Source organism: Gopherus evgoodei, chromosome 5, assembly GCF_007399415.2.
Source record: "Gopherus evgoodei ecotype Sinaloan lineage chromosome 5, rGopEvg1_v1.p, whole genome shotgun sequence".
Classification (NCBI taxonomy): Eukaryota; Metazoa; Chordata; order Testudines; family Testudinidae; genus Gopherus; species Gopherus evgoodei.
The window spans coordinates 96,118,648-96,137,545 of record NC_044326.1 but is presented as its reverse complement, the minus strand read 5'-3'; the positions used below and the strand labels follow the sequence as shown (position 1 = coordinate 96,137,545).

The following is an 18,898-nucleotide window of genomic DNA, read 5'->3' as shown; positions in this document are numbered from 1 at the left end:
CAAGGCTCCGGGACCTTAAAGATACAGTAACAAGATTCCTTCCAAATGCTACTTCCTAGGACCCTTTCCCCCTTTCCTCATAGCTTCTCAGGCTTCATATTTCAGAGCACCCTAGACTCTGTAAGGACATGACATGTGATAGGAACGATTTGACTGCTAGACACCATTTAAAGGGGCAGATAACCCAATTACACTTGGGATTGAACACATTCATTTTCACTTGGAGGATGGCATATCCACAGTCTGGACAACATATAGGAGTTGTGAGGGGATGAAGCATGCTCAGTGGATACACAATCTTCAGAGAATTTAGCTGCCAAATATTTACAAGTCTCTACTGAGCATATTGTCCAAATTTAGGTGTATTTTCATGGGGACATCAGGGCAACCCACTACCCCCTCATCTTCAAGGCAAATCCCAAAGCCTCCTTCTAGATTGAGCAGAATCCAGGTCAATCTCTAGCTAGGACCTTAAGACTATCCATCTAGATGTTCATTTTATATTTGTCATTGGTGAGCTTATCATGCCCATGTCAGGGCTTATAACAAGGGATGGCAACCTTCGGCACATGGCCATCAGGGTAATCTGCTGGCGGGCCATGAGACATTTTGTTTACATTGACCATTTGCAGGCACAGCCCCCCATAGCTCCCAGTGTCTTTGGTTTGCTGTTCCCAGACAATAGGAGCTGGAGGAAGTGGCAGCCAGCATGTCCCTGCAGCCCACATTTCTTCCCGCAACTCCCGTTGGCTGGGAACAGTGAACGATGGCCACTGGGAACTGTGTGGGGCTGTGCCTGTGGACAGTCAAATTAAACAAAATGTTTCACAGCCCACCAGCAGATTACCCTGATGGGCCGTGTGCCGAAGGTTGCAGACCCCAGCCTATAACATGGTGGTCTGACCTAGTGGTCATAGCCAGGAGTCAGGATTGCAGTCAGAAATCACACCAAAGGTCCAAGTCAGTGTCAGAACGCAAAGCAACACCACGGGTCAATCCCAAATCAGAGTCAGGAGCCACACCAAAGTCAATTCCAAGGTTACAGTTCATAGCCATGTGAAGGGTCAAACCAGAATCAGTCTCTAGAATAAGGGCAAGGAAACAGAAACCAGGAGCAGGACATGGACAAGAAGAAAGAACCAGGCAGGAACTGTATGGTAACAAAGCAGGAACCAGGCAAGGAAATAGAAACTTGGTCTCAGAGATCTGTCAGTAGCAGGCCTAACAACAAGTTGCTCATGGAACAGGAATAGGAAGCTTTATGCATGGTGGTGTCTAATCAACATGATGGTAGTGACCAGCAATTTACTTTCATCTGGATTAATAACCCAGTTGAGTCAGAGGTGCTAAAAGATGCTAAAAGCCATGAAGTCAGTGGGTGGTGGGGTGTTGACTGCATTTCCCTCAGCTGCCCTTATGGTGTGGTGGTGCAGTAGGTAAAGCCTCAGCATCCTTGGGTTTGAGGCACTAGACAGCTGCCAAAATTTTGGTGATTGCTGACCATATATTGGCATTCCTTGGTCAACATGCTTTGTAATTTGTTAGTTTTCCATATATAGAGTTTGTATAACCATGGTTCTGTAGATCTGCAGCTTTCTGAGAAACTTGATGCCACAACAACTCCACAGATGCCACTGAAAGACACAGAACATGGCAAAAGCTGCTACTACATGACCATCTATATCCTTCAGCACTGTATCTGATGCTACCCAAGTACTTGACAGTTGCCCTCTGCTTGATATCCCATCTGGGCAGATTATTAGAGTGGAGACTACATGATGGTAGTGACCAGTGATTTACTTTCATCTGGATTAATAACCAGACCAAAGCACATTGCTTCTTGCCTAACCAGATCACCCATCAGCAGCAGCAATTCACCCAACTGCACCAACAAGACAATGTCATCATTCAAGGTCTAGAAGCAAATCAGTGTTCAGCTCAACACTGCTGACAGCTGCCTCTTCAAGCTTATCCATCAACCAATTAATGCTGATATTGAACAACGGTGGTGACAGGATACAGCCTCACTGAACTCCTGTGGAATTAGGAAATGCCATATATATCTGCCATTAACTTAAAAACGGCTTTCTGTTCCATTATATAGAGTTCTTCTATCGAGTCACATCATCAGATCCCATTCAGTTTCCTTAATGCCCGGAAATGAAAGGCATGATGGAAGTCTATAAAAAGTTCTGCAAGTGACTTATTAAATTCAGCCATCATCTAAAAAAGCTGTCTCAAGATGCATCTGAAGAAGTGAGTTTTTTACCCACAAAAGCTTATGCCCAAATAAATCTGCTAGTGTTTAAGGTGCCACTGGACTCCTTGTCGTTTTTGAAGATAAAGATAGTGGACCAACAGGTCTAATGCCACAATGAGTATCACATCGTTTGTCAGAAAGTACTTCACCACATCAAGGCAATGATATGGAAGCAAAGACAGTTGATCCTCCCCTCTGCTCCCACTAAATTTCAAGTCGCTGCTGCAAAGCATGGAGGTGCTACAACTTCTTAACAAAATGGTTGTAAGAAATTTTCAAATAACATATTTTTCTCTAATCTCATTCTCAAAAATGGCAGAACCTCTTTAGCTGAAACCTTACAAAATGTTCAGCCTTAAGAAAAGCACATGGAAAAATGTAGCCCAAAAAGTTAGAGTTTGGCAAAGTTACAAGCAGCTGAAAACAGGGTCTTATAATGGGAAGTATGGGGCAACCTTAACCTTAACCTAGGTGGCATCACTAGCTTCACCCATAATAATTGTAAATGTGTAGATGAATGTGCTATCCTCCCAATTGACTGCATAACTATAATGTGCTTGCCCTCATCCTATCGCTTCCCCATCCTTAGCTTGTCTTATTGTCTCTGTCTCTGGGTCTGGTTAATGGAATTACTCATGTGAGTAAAGTTATGCAGGTGATTGTGTGTTTGTGAGTTTGGAGCCCAGGATTGTAAGCTCTTATGGGCATGGAATCTATCTTTATCTGGTTTCTAAAATGCTATACCTAACTGGTGCTATATCGATAACAAGAATACAAATAAACGTTTACATTATAGAATGTCTTTGAACCTCTCTTATTTCTTTTTCCTACTTAATAAATCCTTATTTATTATAATTTATCAGATTGGCTACAAGTGTTGCCTTTGGTATGAAATCAGAGCTATAAATTGATCTGGGGTAATTGGGACTGAAAGAGACCTGAATCTTTTATCAGAGGGTAGCTGTGTTAGTCTGGATCTGTAAAAAGCAACAAAGATTCCTGTGACATCTCATGGACTAACAGATGTATTGGAGCATGAGCTTTCGTGGGTGAATAGCCACTTCGTCAGATGCACATAATGGAAATTTCCTGAATCTTTTGTGAACTTTGCTGTATAGCAACCATCCCTAAATTCAGCTTGCCAGGGTGACAAGATAGACTGGAATGCCCCAGAGGATTGTCTGTGATTCCATGGTAAGACTGTTACAGTGCTTCAGGAGTTCACATTTGTTCCTGGGTTGGTGAAATCAAATTATAGAACATACCAACAGTTTGGGATGTGTGCCCTGCATTTTGACAATCTGCCCTCAGGATGGCACTCATGGGCATAAACTACACCAGCAGAGTGACAATGACTATCGAGTTTGAGTGACTCAATTTTTCAGTGCCCTGTTTGAGGCCTCTGGAAGTTTGGAGCACTAACTCATTGAAAATAAGACTTTTTAAAGGTGTCTCTAGTTGGATACACAAAAACTGAGGCAGCCATAAACACTAATCACTTTAGAAAACCTTGAACAGCCTGTCTATTTTGATAAACATTGTAAAAGTGTCATTTGGCTGTCCAGAGAATGAGATATAATAGACATAATCTGGATTCTGCTATCCTTACTCACACTGAGTAGTACCTGACTGCTTGAGTAGTCTCACTGAAATCAGTTTAACTGTTTAGTGAGTAAGGTGTTATTCAGTGTCAGAAGGTATGAAAGAATCTGACCCTAAGGAAACAGCAAAGCACCTTTATTTGTGGAGACATCAGTGCTGCAGTCTTTACTCAGAGGAAACTCCCAAGGCCTTCTAGAAAGGTCCTAACGTGTTTACTTCTTCACACAGGTCAGAGTACTATTTGTATTTCTGCACTATTAAAATAGCTGCATACGGTCATAAATACAGTGATGAGTTGTTATTATCACCAGGAGTCCTCCAGACTGTGAGCAGAAAGAGGTTGATTAACATGACATCTCCAAATTCCTGCTTATTCTTGCAACCCCACCACAGATGCACATCTCTGACATTGTTTGGAAAGCCAACAGAGACTGTCTTGATCACTGGTGACCTCAACAAGAACTTTGGTGGATGCTATATTGATCAGACTCTGGGGCTGTTCCTTAGACAAATACTAAAGCAAACAGTTTCTATCAATTAGCCAAATGGTCTAGCCCAGTGGTTCTCAAACAGGGGTCTGCATACCCCTGGGGGTATGCGTATTCTTGGGGGTACACAGAGGTCTTCCATGGGTTACATCTACTCATCAAGATATTTGCCTAGTTTTACAGCAGGCTACATAAAAAGCACTAGTGAAGTCAGTACAGATTAATTTTTCATACAATTACTTGTTTATACTACTCTATATAATATACACTGAAATGTAAGTAAAATATTTATATTCCAATTGATTTATTTTATAATTTCATGGAAAAAATGAGAAAGTAAGCAATTTTACAGTAATAGTGTGCTGTGAAACTTTCTTTGTATTTTTATGTCTGATTTTGTAAGCAAGTACTTTTTAAGTGAGTTGAAACTTGGAGCATGCAAGACAAATCAGACTCCTGGAAGAGGTACAGTAATTTGGAAAGGCTGAGAGCCACTGGTCTAACCTTCCTGTTTTGTCCGATCAATCACAATAAAGAGAGAAACTCACTGTGGGAGTGGTGGAGGTGGTGGCAATGAACTTTTCTCCGCTCACACCAATATCTTTAATCAGGTCTTTCAGTTAATTTCTGAAACTGTTCTGTATCAGCATCAATTACTGAAGCAGGATTTTCAGTCTAAGGCCCCATCAGAAAAAACACATATTCTTCCCATTAGCAAAGCAGAAGGTTTTGTTTTGTTGACAGTGTCTTGTAAATCTTATTTACAGTCTTAATCCCAACATTGATTTCAGTAATCTTTCCTGCACTAAGAGTGGATATTAATTCTCTTAAAGCAGGACCTGGGTGGGTTTTGAAAATCCAAATAATTAAAATTAAGACAAATAATAACACTTCATATATCCTTTAAGAGTTAAAAACTCCATAAGTTATTTTAATGGCACAAAGAGTGCCACAATATTCATCAGCCTGAAGACCATGGGTGCTGTCTAAAGCAATTTACTAAGGGCCAGATCCTATCATCTTTACTAATGTTCAGTAGTATTTTGCTTTATGAGTTGTCCCACTGATACTGCTCATAGAATAAGATACTACTCAATATGAATAAAGACATCAGAATCTGGATTGAAGATCTTAGGAGCATGCTACTTTGGGTAGACTATATGATGCACTCTCAGGCAGATAACTAAGGTTTCTGGGTCTAAGCCGGTCTCAAATCTTGGCAGGACCAAGCACTGTACAACAAAGTTTCTATTGTAGCTTCTTCAGTCTCAGAGAAAGAAATGATCAATGTTTAAATATGAACATACAGCAATTTTTCCCCATTAAGAAAATCTGTGAAATCCTGTAAATATCTTTGCAAATGGAGGTTTATGGAACATTATGATGAACCCAGAACATTGATTAGCAGCCATATAGTCTTCTTCCAAGGATTGCTGTTGAAAAGTGATCACAATGTTTAAGAGATCCTTTCCCAAATCCAAAACCTTGAGTAAGGCGGAGGGGAGGGAAACAAAAACTAGCTTCTGGAGGGAAAGGAGGGAAATGATGATCCAAAATGAGCAGTTTTGGAAGTGAGGAGAGATCACTTGCTGATTTTCCACCCAATCTGAAGGATGGATTTACAAGCTTTAAGACATTAATTTACAGTTCTAAATTGCAGGGTGGAGCCAAAGGCAGCTCTGAAAAAGATTAGTCTCCATTTGGTGAAGTAAATGGCAGCTGAAAAGATAATACATGGTAAAGCTGTATGGATATATGAGAGATAAAGTGGGTGATGATGACCCCCTTGTGTGTCTAACATGGCAAAAAGAATGTTTTTTTCACTTCAGCAGATGGGTATTGTAGATTGACAGAGCCAGAAGAATACCCAGAAGTCACCTACTACAGGACAGGCCCAACAAAGAAAATAACAGAACACCACTAGCCATCACCTACAGCCCCCAACTAAAATCTCTCCAGCGCATCATCAAAGATCTACAACCTATCCTTAAAGATGATCCCTCACTCTCACAGATCTTGGGAGACAGGCCAGTCCTCACTTATAGACAGCCTCCCAACCTGAAGCAAATACTCACCAACAACCACACACCATACAACATAAACAGTAACCCAGGAACCTATCCTTGCAACAAAGCCCGATGCCAGCTCTGTCCATATATCTATTCAAGTGACACCATCATAGGACCTAATCACATCAGCCACGCTATCAGGGGCTCATTCACCTGCACATCTACCAACATGATATATGCCATCATGTGCCAGCAATGCCCCTCTGCCACGTACATTGGCCAAACCGGACAGTCTCTACTCAAAAGAATAAATGGACACAAATCTGACATCAGGAATCATAACATTCAAAAACCAGTGGAAGAACACTTCAACCTCTCTAACCACTCAGTGACAGACTTGAAGGTGGCAATTTTGCAATAAAAAAACTTCAAAAACAGACTCCAAAGAGAGACTGCTGAACTCGAATTAATATGCAAATTAGATACAATTAACTCAGGCTTAAATAGAGACTGGGAATGATTGGGTCATTACACTAATTGAATCTATTTCCCTATGTTAAGTTCTCCTCACACTTTCAATGGGTCATCTTAATTATCACTTCAAAAGTTTTTTTTCTCCTGCTGATGATAGTTCATCTCAATTGATAGACTCTTCCTGTTGGTATGCATACTTCCACCTTTTCATGTTCTCTGTATGTATAAATATCTTCTGTCTGTGTGTTCCATTCTATGCTCAGGAAAGCTCATGCTGAAATACATTTGTTAGTCTCTAAGGTGCCACAAGTACTCCTGTTCTTTCTGTGATACAGACTAACATGGCTGCTACTCTGAAACCTAACATGGCAAAGGTGACAGCCACCTGCTGGGCTCGATTTTCCTCACTTTCTTTGGCAAATAAATAAATAAATAAATAAAATAAATAAATAAATATAAATATAAACCTCTTTTGGTGCGGGCTCAAAAGGCATGCCCAGTTTAAAGATACCTCAGGAGTTCTTATTAATCAATACCCCCTACCGAAAAGAGTGGTGTTCGGCATCAGAACTGAAACAGTATTATTAGAAAATGATATAGTGTGTGTTAGGATGTATAATTCATGTTGCCTTCATTTGCTCAGACCAGCGTAAAAATCCATAAATCATTTTCTTGTTCATGTATTGCCTAAGTGCAATTTGTCATTTTGCATTAGAGGGTTGCGTCAGATCATCAGCACTTTTAATTCACTGGTTAGAGTTTAACAAAACACCAGCCCTGCTTGACAACTGAGACTACATAGGAAGGAAGCGCTATAGCATGTAGCTTAAACAAAATGGAGACGTGTGTTTAATTTACAAACGTGGAGATAATGCACTTATGTGCTACAACTCTGGCACTGTCCTGAGCTGAGAAAAAGAAAACTGATCTGTTTGTTCTCAGAGGTCCTCAAAGTATTATATACTTGACAACCACAGTGTTTATGTGAGCAGCCTTCTTTGCTTAACCTAGCAGCTCCAGTGTATTTTTAATGTTGGCTGTATGAGAATTATTCTCACTTGAATGTATCCTGGGTGCCAATAGACAAATTAGTCATATTACTTTAAAATATTTATTTATGCTCCACCACTGAAAACAAACACATGCAATGTTTACCTAAAAGTGATGAGCTTGCTTTTCTTGATGAAATGCAGTTCCCTTGGCTTTGGTCGTCATTGGTGGTTTAATCACACAAAGCGGGCCATCTTTAACTTTTGAGGGTCCCTGTTTATTGTTACATCTGGACTTACTGCTTTTACTCAATTACTTTTTAAAAAATCGTCTTTCTCGATTCTGAGCACTGAGCTCTGGCACACTGCAATAATAAGAGGCTTCAGATTAGAAACAGATTGCTTTCAAGTCATGTTAAATCACTGCAAATAGTCATATATCTAGACATACGTTAACGAAGTGGCTCCCTTACAAAGGAAAATAGGATAGAAATTCCGGGTTTTTTTAAGATTGTTATTAAACATGTAAGGAGGAATTACTGCATTTTAAAGAAAAAAATAAAACAAAGGGGGAGAAAAATAAACAGATGATCCAACTCCAAAATAAATAGCCTCAGTCATTAAATCATTTTATTATAGAAAAAACAACTAAATCCAAGAGCCAAACTGTGCTCCTAAAACTTTCGTTTGCAACAGAATGAGAGGTGGGGGAGACAATTGTTAGTGTAGGGTCGACTTCCCGCTGTGTGAGCACTGGTGGGTAACTTTAATGGTTCACCCCCTTTCTAGGTTGCTGCTCTACTGTAATTACTGCTCCCGTGGAGAGGCAGCACTGTGTTTGTTACATTGCACTTCAAAGCAGCCATTATTACAACAACAAAGCCATTTGTTTATGTAATCCCTGTAAACTAAGAGCTGTGGACGCTGCCTGTGAAGGAAAATCAACAGAGCAAAGCGAATACATTAAACCTTAAAGTTGGTGATAAATGCAAAGGCATGCAAAATAAGATCCCAGTTCAGGGTGGGTGGAAAGGGAATTTCATGCGAGATGAAGTATGCTTGGGTCAACATCTGGATGGTTGCTAGATAAAAAATCTATTAAAATTCCCTAACTGCAGCTGCATGCAGAGCTTTGAACATTTTGGATTACTGCTCCTGCAAGCGAATAGAAAAAGAAGCATATGAATAACCAACAATTGAGTAACTGATGTACTGAATATAAACAGCTATTGAGATAAATAAATGAAAGCATCTTACATCACAGTTTCATCCTTTGGACACACTGGGGAAATCCGAGAGGAAAGGAGGAATGAAGCCAGCGTCCTGCACAGAAATGCCTCTAATGAAATCACATCTTGCCTGCAGTGTGCAACTTTAACCGCTAGGAGGAGCCTACTACCTACAATTGCAAAGCAAATCCACTCATCCCTTCAGCTACTACATCTGTATAAAACTTAAGTGTTATAGTTGATGCAGTGATTATTTACAACCAGATCGGTCCATCTATTGTATATCCCTCTCTCTTTAAGATTTCCAGGTCTCAATGAGTTGCCGGCGCTTGCGTGAAACTTAACTTCCATTCCCAGATTGTCTGAAACAGAGATTTAACAATCTGCATTGTCATTCAAGAGGCTTTATTTTAGAGAAATGCATACAAAAAACAGAGATACTTTTTTTTAATGCACCAAAATTTCGAGGAGCCAGCTAAAGCCCCTTCAAGTTACGTGTCCTTCCTTTCGGATTCTAGGAGTAAAAACGGAAGGAAGGAAAGGGGGTGGTGGGAGAGACAAGGATGATATATTGATCCGATGGCTGTATTCATATTCAGATACGCCATAATCTCCTTTTCATTGATCCACAGGTTCTTTTATAAACTGTCTCTCCATTCTCAGCCCCAGACATCACGCTGAAATCATTTTAGCTGCAGCGGCTTTAGCTTGGCTTTGCGGGTTGTAAATTTACTGCAGCTGGAAAAGGATTAGCCATTTTTTTCTGGTAGCCCAGCTTTAACTGCTCAAAGATAGGACCCATTCAAATGAAAGAAGCGAAGGGAGGAAGAGGAGAAGACCAGACAGCAATGAATGAACAGATAGAAAGATAAATACAAACATTTACAAATACATGAGGATTTTTATAAATGAACCTGTATCGAAATGTAATTTCCTCAATTTCCACAATAGAAAAATGCATCTGAACAGACAAGCTGGTTGAAATGTATCAAAGGAAGCCATCCTTCTACTGTTTTACTAGTTATGGTCAAAGATGTGATCACGAAGGGCTGATCTTACAAGAAGTCTCTCTGCCTAATATTTGGTGTTCCTTATAAACAACAACCAAATAGCATTTAGCAAAAAGTGAAATTTATGAACATTTCATCCTAATTGTACCAGGTTTAGAAAGTTATATAAATGGAACTTCAATTTAATAAATCACCGGGTATATTATATGGAACACTAACATGTCCACAGTTTAGATTTATGAACACTTGTATCAAAATTAATCTATAAATCTTAACTAGATGGTTTACATTTAATGTAGATACATACATACATATCTCTAAAATGTGTGTTACCTATGGACTTTAAATGCAAACCCTATTTTTATATCAATGCAGAAATTGTCATTGACCTTACTTATTACAGTCTTCTACGTCTATTGTCCTTCCACTACTGGTGTAGCAGGGGGAGAGAGAGAAGGCATTTCGTGTGCTGGTGTTGTACAAGGCGTAGGACTATCCCATGTGTGTTCCTGAAGGGTACTAGTTTAAGTTGCAAAATAGTATTTCAGCAAAGAATACAAAAACGGATATTGTGTACAGTTGCAACAGTGAAACAGCTACTAACTAACATTTATCAAAGTGCTTTCCATGTCAGGAAAGTTGAAACAATAGTAAACACTGATAAAAGAATGGTCCTTTGTATCCAGAGCACTTTAGTAAATAATACTTTTCATCAGCAAACTTCTATTGACTCTTCCCATCTAATCCCCTTCTCCTCACACGCAAACTAATTTCAGATCAAGCATTGTTGACATTTATTCCACTCTATCACACAAATGATCATATTCTGCTTTGATTTACATCACGTACCATCTCTTCCACTTCAGACAGTGAAGCTGCAGAGGGTGTAAATCAGGCCAGGATTTGGCCCAAATGCATGACGGTGTTAATTAGGTGAACTCGGAAAAAGTGTAGGCGTGTGACGGAAACTTGCACTCTCTCATTTGTCAACTGAACTAATTATTTAAGGCAGCCCAGAGTAAAACAAGGCACAAGTTTCCCTTGTTTATTTTTTAAAAAATGTTTGTTTTACCATTGAACCAGATATAGAGCTGGCCAAACAGGAAAAAAAAGTGAGTAGCTAATGGAAATTCCTCCTCCACGGGGAAAACTGGTTATTATTGTCGTCTTGGTTTGCATTTATGACGATAAGTGATCTCCCTATTCAGTAACTGCAGCAGGGGAATAGTAACTTTCCGAGGCAGAGATTCCCTAGTAAGCGCTTCGGGAGCTGCAGGGTTATTCTCTTTCTCTCTCTGTCTCTCTGTGGCATGCACACAGACCAACTAGAGCTCTGGATTCTCCCCCCCTTTCTCCCCTGTGATGCAGCCTGCTTGACGTGCCCTGGACCCAATGAGCTGTCGCTCTTGTGGTGTTGCTACACATTCATTGGTTGGCAGGAGCAGGGCGCTGCGCAAAAACAGAAAAGCCGAGTGCTCGGAGCTCAGAAACTGCCAGTAGAGATCACAGGAGCTGGAGCCAGGACAGGAGGAGACCTGCAGCTAGAGAGACAACGGCAGAGTGAGAGGGTGAGAAGAAAAAGCATCAAGAGAAGAAAGACTGATCAGCACATCAATAACGAGCAAAATGATCGTCATCATCATAACAATGGCAATAAAAGAAGAGACTATACATAAAGGAAAGAAAATATAAAATAATAATTATTATTATAATAAAGGAGAAAATCCCAGAGAAATTCAGGGAATGAAAGTTTTGGGCGGCAAATCTGCTCTCTGCCTTTTTGATATCAGATCCTTTTGCTGGTTATATATATATATTTCATTTTTTTCCCTGCTTTTTTGCATCTAAATAGGGCATGTGCAGCGGTTCCGCCAGCAGCATCTATCCCTCCTGCTCCCATCAGGAAAGGAAACCGAGGACAATCTTGAAATATAAAAATTTCCTCCTTTGGATTTGCTGCTGCTGCCTCCACTGCCGCTGCAGCGGTGCAGTGCCAAGACTCTCGGAATAAATAAGAGCGGGCTACTGTGTATACTGTGTGTATATCTGTCTCCATACAGCTCTAGGTTTTATTAGTTGGTCATTTATTTCGAAGATCACAGATGAGGTGGGGACGCCTATCTTCTTCGTTTGATCAGCGTGTGAAATAATTATAAAAGAAGCGAAATGGGGGAGAAAAAAATCCTAATATGAAGCAGAAAGAATAATAATTAAACAAACCCTAGATCTAAATCCCACTCAGATCCCCCTCCCTCCACGCACGCACACTGCCCTCAGTATTTTGAGAGGAGGAGGTGGTGGTTTCTAAAGGAGGAAGTGGTGTTGGAGGGGATCTCTTTCCCCATTTGGAGATGATTGTTCTATTCTTCCTCGCCTTGCTCTGGATGGTGGAGGGAGCCCTTTCTCAGCTTCACTACACGGTGCAAGAGGAGCAGGAGCATGGCATGTTCGTGGGGAATATCGCCGAGGACCTGGGCTTGGACATTACAAAACTTTCGGCTCGCCGCTTCCAGACGGTACCCAACTCTCGGAGCCCTTACCTAGAGCTCAACCTGGAGACTGGGGTGCTGTACGTGAACGAGAAGATCGACCGGGAGCAGATCTGCAAGCAGAACCCCCCCTCCTGCCAGTTGCACCTGGAGGTCTTTTTGGAGAACCCCCTCGAGCTGTTCCGGGTGGAGATCGAGGTGCTGGACATCAATGACAATCCGCCCTCCTTCCCGGAGCCCGACCTGACAGTGGAGATCTCCGAGAGCGCCACACCGGGCACCCGCTTCCCACTGGAGAGCGCCTTCGACCCGGACTTGGGCACCAACTCGCTGCGCACCTACGAGATCACCCCCAACAGCTACTTCTCGCTGGACGTGCAGACCCAGGGCGACGGCAACCGCTTCGCTGAGCTGGTGCTGGACAAGCCCCTGGACCGCGAGCAGCAGGCGGTGCACCGCTACGTGCTGACCGCGGTGGACGGGGGCCAACCCCAGCAGCGCACCGGCACCGCCCTGCTCACCATCAGGGTGCTGGACTCCAATGACAACGTGCCCGCCTTCGAGCAGCCCGTCTACACCGTGTCCCTGCCGGAGAACTCGCCGCCGGGCACCCTGGTGCTGCAGCTCAACGCCAGCGACCCGGACGAGGGCCAGAACGGCGAGGTCATATATTCCTTCAGCAGCCACATCTCGGCGCGGGCCCGGGAGCTCTTCGGCATCTCGCCGCGCACCGGTCGGCTGGAGGTGAGCGGCGAGCTGGACTACGAGGAGAGCAGCGTGTACCAGGTGTACGTGCAAGCCAAGGACCTGGGCCCCAACGCCGTGCCCGCCCATTGCAAGGTGCTGGTGCGGGTGCTGGACGCCAACGACAACCCGCCCGAGATCAGCTTCTCCACCGTCAAGGAGGCGGTGAGCGAGGCGGCCTCGCCGGGCACGGTGGTGGCGCTGTTCAGCGTCTCGGACCGGGACTCGGAGGAGAACGGGCAGGTGCAGTGCGAGCTGCTGCAGAGCGACGCGCCCTTCCGCCTCAAGAGCTCCTTCAAGAACTACTACACCATCGTCACCGAGGGGCCGCTGGACCGCGAGCAGCCGGGCGGCGACGCCTACACCCTCACGGTGGTGGCGCGGGACATGGGCGAGCCGGCGCTGAGCACCAGCAAGTCCATCCAGGTGCGGGTGAGCGACGTGAACGACAACGCGCCGCGCTTCAGCCAGCCCCTCTACCAGGTCTATGTGAGCGAGAACAACGTGCCGGGCGCCTACATCTACGCCGTGAGCGCCACCGACCGGGACCAGGGCGCCAACGCCCAGCTCGCCTACTCCATCCTGGAGAGCCAGATCCAGGGCATGTCCGTCTTCACCTACGTCTCCATCAACGCCGAGAACGGCTTCCTCTACGCCCTGCGCTCCTTCGACTACGAGCAGCTCAAGGAGTTCAGCTTCCAGGTGGAGGCGCGCGACGCGGGCGAGGAGCCCCAGCCCCTGGCCGGCAACGCCACCGTCAGCATCATCGTGGTGGACCAGAACGACAACGCGCCCGCCATCGTCAGCCCCTTGCCCGGCCGCAACGGCACCCCGGCCCGGGAGGTGCTGCCGCGCAGCGCCGAGCCCGGCTACCTGGTGAGCCGGGTGGCGGCGGTGGACGCGGACGACGGGGAGAACGCGCGCCTCACCTACAGCATCGCGCGGGGCAACGAGGCCAGCCTCTTCCGCATGGACTGGCGCACGGGGGAGCTGCGCACCGCGCGCAAAGTGCCGGCCAAGCGCGACCCCCAGCGACCCTTCGAGCTGGTGATCGAGGTGCGGGACCACGGGCAGCCGCCGCTCTCCTCCACCGCCGCCATCCAGGTGGTGCTGGTGGACAGCGCAGTGGAGCGCCAGGGAGGCGGCGGCCTGGGTGCGGGGGGCGGCGGCGGCGGCGGCGGCGGGGGAGGGGCGGGAGGGGAGCATCGCCCCAGCCGCTCCGGGGGCGAGACCTCGCTGGACCTGACCCTCATCCTGATCATCGCCCTGGGCTCCGTGTCGTTCATTTTCCTGCTGGCCATGATCGTGCTGGCCGTGCGCTGCCAGAAGGAGAAGAAGCTCAACATCTACACCTGCCTGGCCAGCGACTGCTGCCTGGGCTGCTGCTGCTGCTGCTGCCCCTGTTGCAGCCGCCAGGCCCGGGCCCGCAAGAAGAAGCTGAGCAAGTCGGACATCATGCTGGTGCAGAGCTCCAACGTACCCAGTAACCCGGCCCAGGTCCCCGTGGAGGAATCGGGCAGCTTCGGATCCCACCATCACAACCAGAACTACTGCTACCAGGTCTGCCTCACTCCGGAGTCAGCCAAGACCGACCTGATGTTCCTCAAGCCCTGCAGCCCATCCCGGAGCACTGACACTGAGCACAACCCCTGCGGGGCCATAGTGACAGGTTACACAGACCAGCAGCCAGACATCATCTCCAATGGCAGCATATTGTCCAACGAGGTAAGGTTGAAAAGAAATTGTAACACTTTCCAACCCCTCCGTATCTATTCCCTTAGCTGTGTACGTTCATTATATGTGCATGCCTCCCTGTGCTGCTTTGCTTGTTTGTTATTATTTTACGGTTTTGACAATGAAAAATGAACTTGCTTTTGGTTTCTTAGGTACTCTGATGCCCCTGATTCTCTCTCTCCCTAGGGCTTGCAGGTCTCAGCCACTTCTGATTCTCTCTTGTCTTGTCATAGTTACTGTCAAGCTGCACTACAGTCTTTTCCCAATCCGGTCTTTGCTTTCAATAAGTCTCTTGAAGCTGCTGCCCTTCCTTTCCCGGTGAAGAATGTAGCTTTTCTTTGCCCCTCCTTCATAATAGTCTCTTATCCTCATGCTTCTTTGATCATAAATATTTGCATGGTTTTAATCACCTGTCAACAAGAGAGCCTGACTGACGCTGCATAATAGTTTTAGCTGTGATGTTCGTTAAAGTGAGTCTGTTGCTTCTTTTCATTTGAAGCATCAGTTGTGCACTGGACAGCATTTCAGAAACTGTTGCATCCAAACTCCCACACCATGTGAATATGAATGAAGCTTGCTAGCGTTTCTGCATTAAAATAACATGATGATATACTAGTTTCTAATCTTATTTTAACTGTGTGCTGTTTTCTGAACATTGCTCCTTGCAAAATCACTGCAATTGGCATTAATGAAATTATCTGCAGAATGAATTCAGAGTTTTCCTAATGCAAAAAAGTAAAGCATATATATTTGTTTTTAGAAATCTTTGCATGTACAATTAATGCTATGGGTAACCACTCCGGAGTTTGTGAACATCTTTATAGTTGGCAGGAGCTTTAATTAATGTGAAAATTAGTGTTCATTAATTGACTTTTTTGACTCTGCCTTAACAATTCTTTTGTATACTGAAGGAGAACTTTGAAATAAAACATCACAAAGAATTCCCATGAAAGCATACATCAAGGCTTAACGTTCTTTCTCACCCATTAAACATGTTGTCTATTTTGTACTATCTATTCCGTAAAGAATTTCTATGAAAGCGTGTATAAAGACTTAACATTCTCCAATTAATCATTTTGTCTGTTGTATTTTAACTAATGTGTGGATCAGTACATTATGATGATGTACCACTGAAAGAAACTGTAGTGTTCCTTAATACTGATTTGCTGAGTACTTCAAGGCCAGTTAAGATATTGATTTATATTTTGTTTAAAATTTTTAAAATCTTTCAGCGAGGTTTTAAATATTAGCCTTTAGTGTAGACCCTACATCAGATGTTTGTAAAGACGTAGCTTCTGGTGCCTTTTGAGGGCAACAGAATATCCCATATTTCTTTTCAGGAGTCTATCTGTCTGATGATTACTCTCCCTTTTTCACATACAGGAGATTTAAAAAATACACTCGGGGGCAGATTGAGACCTTTTGACCCACAATGTGTGGTACTTTACACCACAGGTAGCCCCATTGATTTCAGTGTAATTGACTTACAATTGTGGCATAAGATACTATTCATCATGATTAAGCGGATCAGAAGTTGGCCTTAAATAACTGACAAAACCTCTTGTTTATTGATCTATAATGCCACTTGCATGAGTAAGGCTGCCAGAGTTTGGCCTCTTAAATGTAAGGAAAGAATTATTTATGGCCTACCTACAGCTGTACCTTTGTGATGAGTGTTCCTGGCTGTATGTGTGTGCCTTCTGATGTTGTTGGTTGTAAAAATATTGAGTTAAAATAAGTTCCAATTATTTTTTCTAGACAAAACATCAGCGTGCAGAGCTCAGTTATCTAGTTGATAGACCCCGACGAGTAAACAGGTATGAAATTCTTATTCTTGTTTTCTTAATGTAGGAATATATCCAAGATGTATTTTAGCAAGTGTGAGTGGGGATGCAGAAATGCATTTACTTCAGATGTAAAATAATATCTAAGCAACCAAAATGTATTTAAAATTATGAATTTATTTACACCTACCATTAAATAAAATAAGCAGTGCCACGTAAACATCTCTGAATTATTGCTTTTGTGAATCTGTTTTAAATCATCAGAAAAGAGAGCAAATTCTAATTCTGTACTCGTCTAAAATGTGCTTTAAATACTTATGAGTCCATCTGTAGATTCTGACAGATAATATTGATTTATCTGAGTGTAAATTTAGCCTTCTAGCTTAAGCAAATGCTACCAATTATTTATAACAACTACATGCAACCCAGGCACTGTAATAATGGCTACTGTCTATTCCAGCTGGATTAATAATGCCTGAAAACACAAGTTTTGTGTATAATGGACAGATTGGTTCTGCAGAAATAGTGTTGCAGAGAGGTGTCCTGGATGAATGCAGCACCATGTGTGGCCATGTGATGGCAGAAGAATGTTTTATGAGTCTCTCTTCATGTTTATTCTAATAAAATTTTTGATGTTTCTAGTTCTGCATTCCAGGAAGCAGACATAGTAAGCTCTAAGGACAGTGGTCATGGAGACAGCGAGCAAGGAGACAGTGATCATGATGCCACTAATCGAGGTCAATCCTCTGGTAAGTCTGATAAGGGACTCTAAATATTTGATCTTTTGATAAGAGCCAGAAAGGGCAATTATGTGGTTATAAATAATATAACATGAGTGTTTATAGGTACAGCATATGTATATAATGGATGGATGAATTTACGGTCAACTTAATGGTATACTGAGATAGTCAAGAGATTGTTTCTCAACCCTGACTAGATTTTGAGAAGTATAGCTGTTTTCTGCATGTTGTTCTGTATCCATGGTTCTTCCTGCACATTAAAGCAAAGCTGTTGGTATATTTTTATAGCAGACCACAGATTTTTCAACAGCCAATTTGAGGGATTTCAGAGCATTAGGCAACTTTGGTTAGTAGTGACTTTAGCTGACGTGGTAGTGTGAAGCATAGTGGGAGTTCCCAAGGGAAAGACTGAACTTTCTGACTGAATGACAGCCAGATTGTGAGGATTTTTGCTGGAATTGGTGGAGACATTTAGAGGGCTTTGAATATGTAATGAGTTATACTTTCAGACTTTCTGAGGCCTGATTTGTAGTTCAAATAAAGTGACTATATAATATAGTGATGTCCTTGTTAATGAGTACAAGGTATATAGTGGTCATCCCTTCAGTCTTAATAAAAGAAAAAATGTTTAAAAATACTATCATATCATGATTTAAGGGAGATAGATGTGTTTAAACAGTGGAATTATTTCTGCCTGTATGTTGTTCTCCCTTTGCTCTCATATTAGTGTAAATTCTTTTTGAAAGATAGGCTCTGTGTATTTGTCTGTAACACACACACACACACACACACACACACTACACTCAGCTAATAATTCAGGTGAACACACTGACCAGTGGTGTGAGAACCTCAGATCAGTTATAACTTATTTCTCCTTCTTCTGCCCAGGCATTTGCTGAAAGTGTTCTTTGAAAGGTGATTCCACACTCCCTCATTTCCCTCCTCTTATCCCCGTCTCACTGATCTCAGACCAGCATTCCCAGAAGCATCAAAGAGAAATGCTGGTCGTTTCCCCATCTTGCCCAGGAATTGTGGCTGCTACAGTCCCCTGCTCTGCTAACATGCTGTGTCTTCTCATGCTCTTGCCACTGTCTCCTTTGCCATGGGAAACCCAGGCATCAGGGGAAAACAGGACACTCAAGGGCCCCTTTATATTGCTGCAAGTCATTAATATGCAGACCTAATGAGACTCAAGAAGAGCCAAGAGTCTCCGGAGCTCCCTGCTCCTTGCTGGGCTTCCCGCTATTTGAACAGAGTGTCTATTTTGTGTCTGGGAACCTGACAACAAACCAGGTCTTGCCAGAAGTTTACATCTGAACACAGAGCCTCCTTTCATTTTTGGCCTA

At 43.3% G+C, this 18,898-nt stretch overlaps 1 protein-coding gene across 4 annotated transcripts in view; it reads left to right on the top strand.

The window, feature by feature from the left end:
- Positions 1–9,551: 9,551 nt before the first annotated feature.
- Positions 9,552–18,898, top strand: part of PCDH10 (protocadherin 10) — a 48,504-nt gene continuing 39,157 nt past the window's right edge. For 2 of the 4 annotated variants that reach the window (XM_030564452.1, XM_030564451.1), the window contains exons 1-3: positions 9,554–15,019; positions 16,787–16,845; positions 17,455–17,561. In XM_030564452.1, the coding sequence (XP_030420312.1) occupies positions 12,413–15,019; positions 16,787–16,845; positions 17,455–17,561 (2,773 nt within the window). In that variant the 5' untranslated portion in view covers positions 9,554–12,412. Of the gene's footprint in view, positions 15,020–16,786; positions 16,846–17,454; positions 17,562–18,898 lie in introns of all 4 variants that reach the window. The other 2 variants (XM_030564453.1, XM_030564454.1) reach the window with 2 other exon arrangements.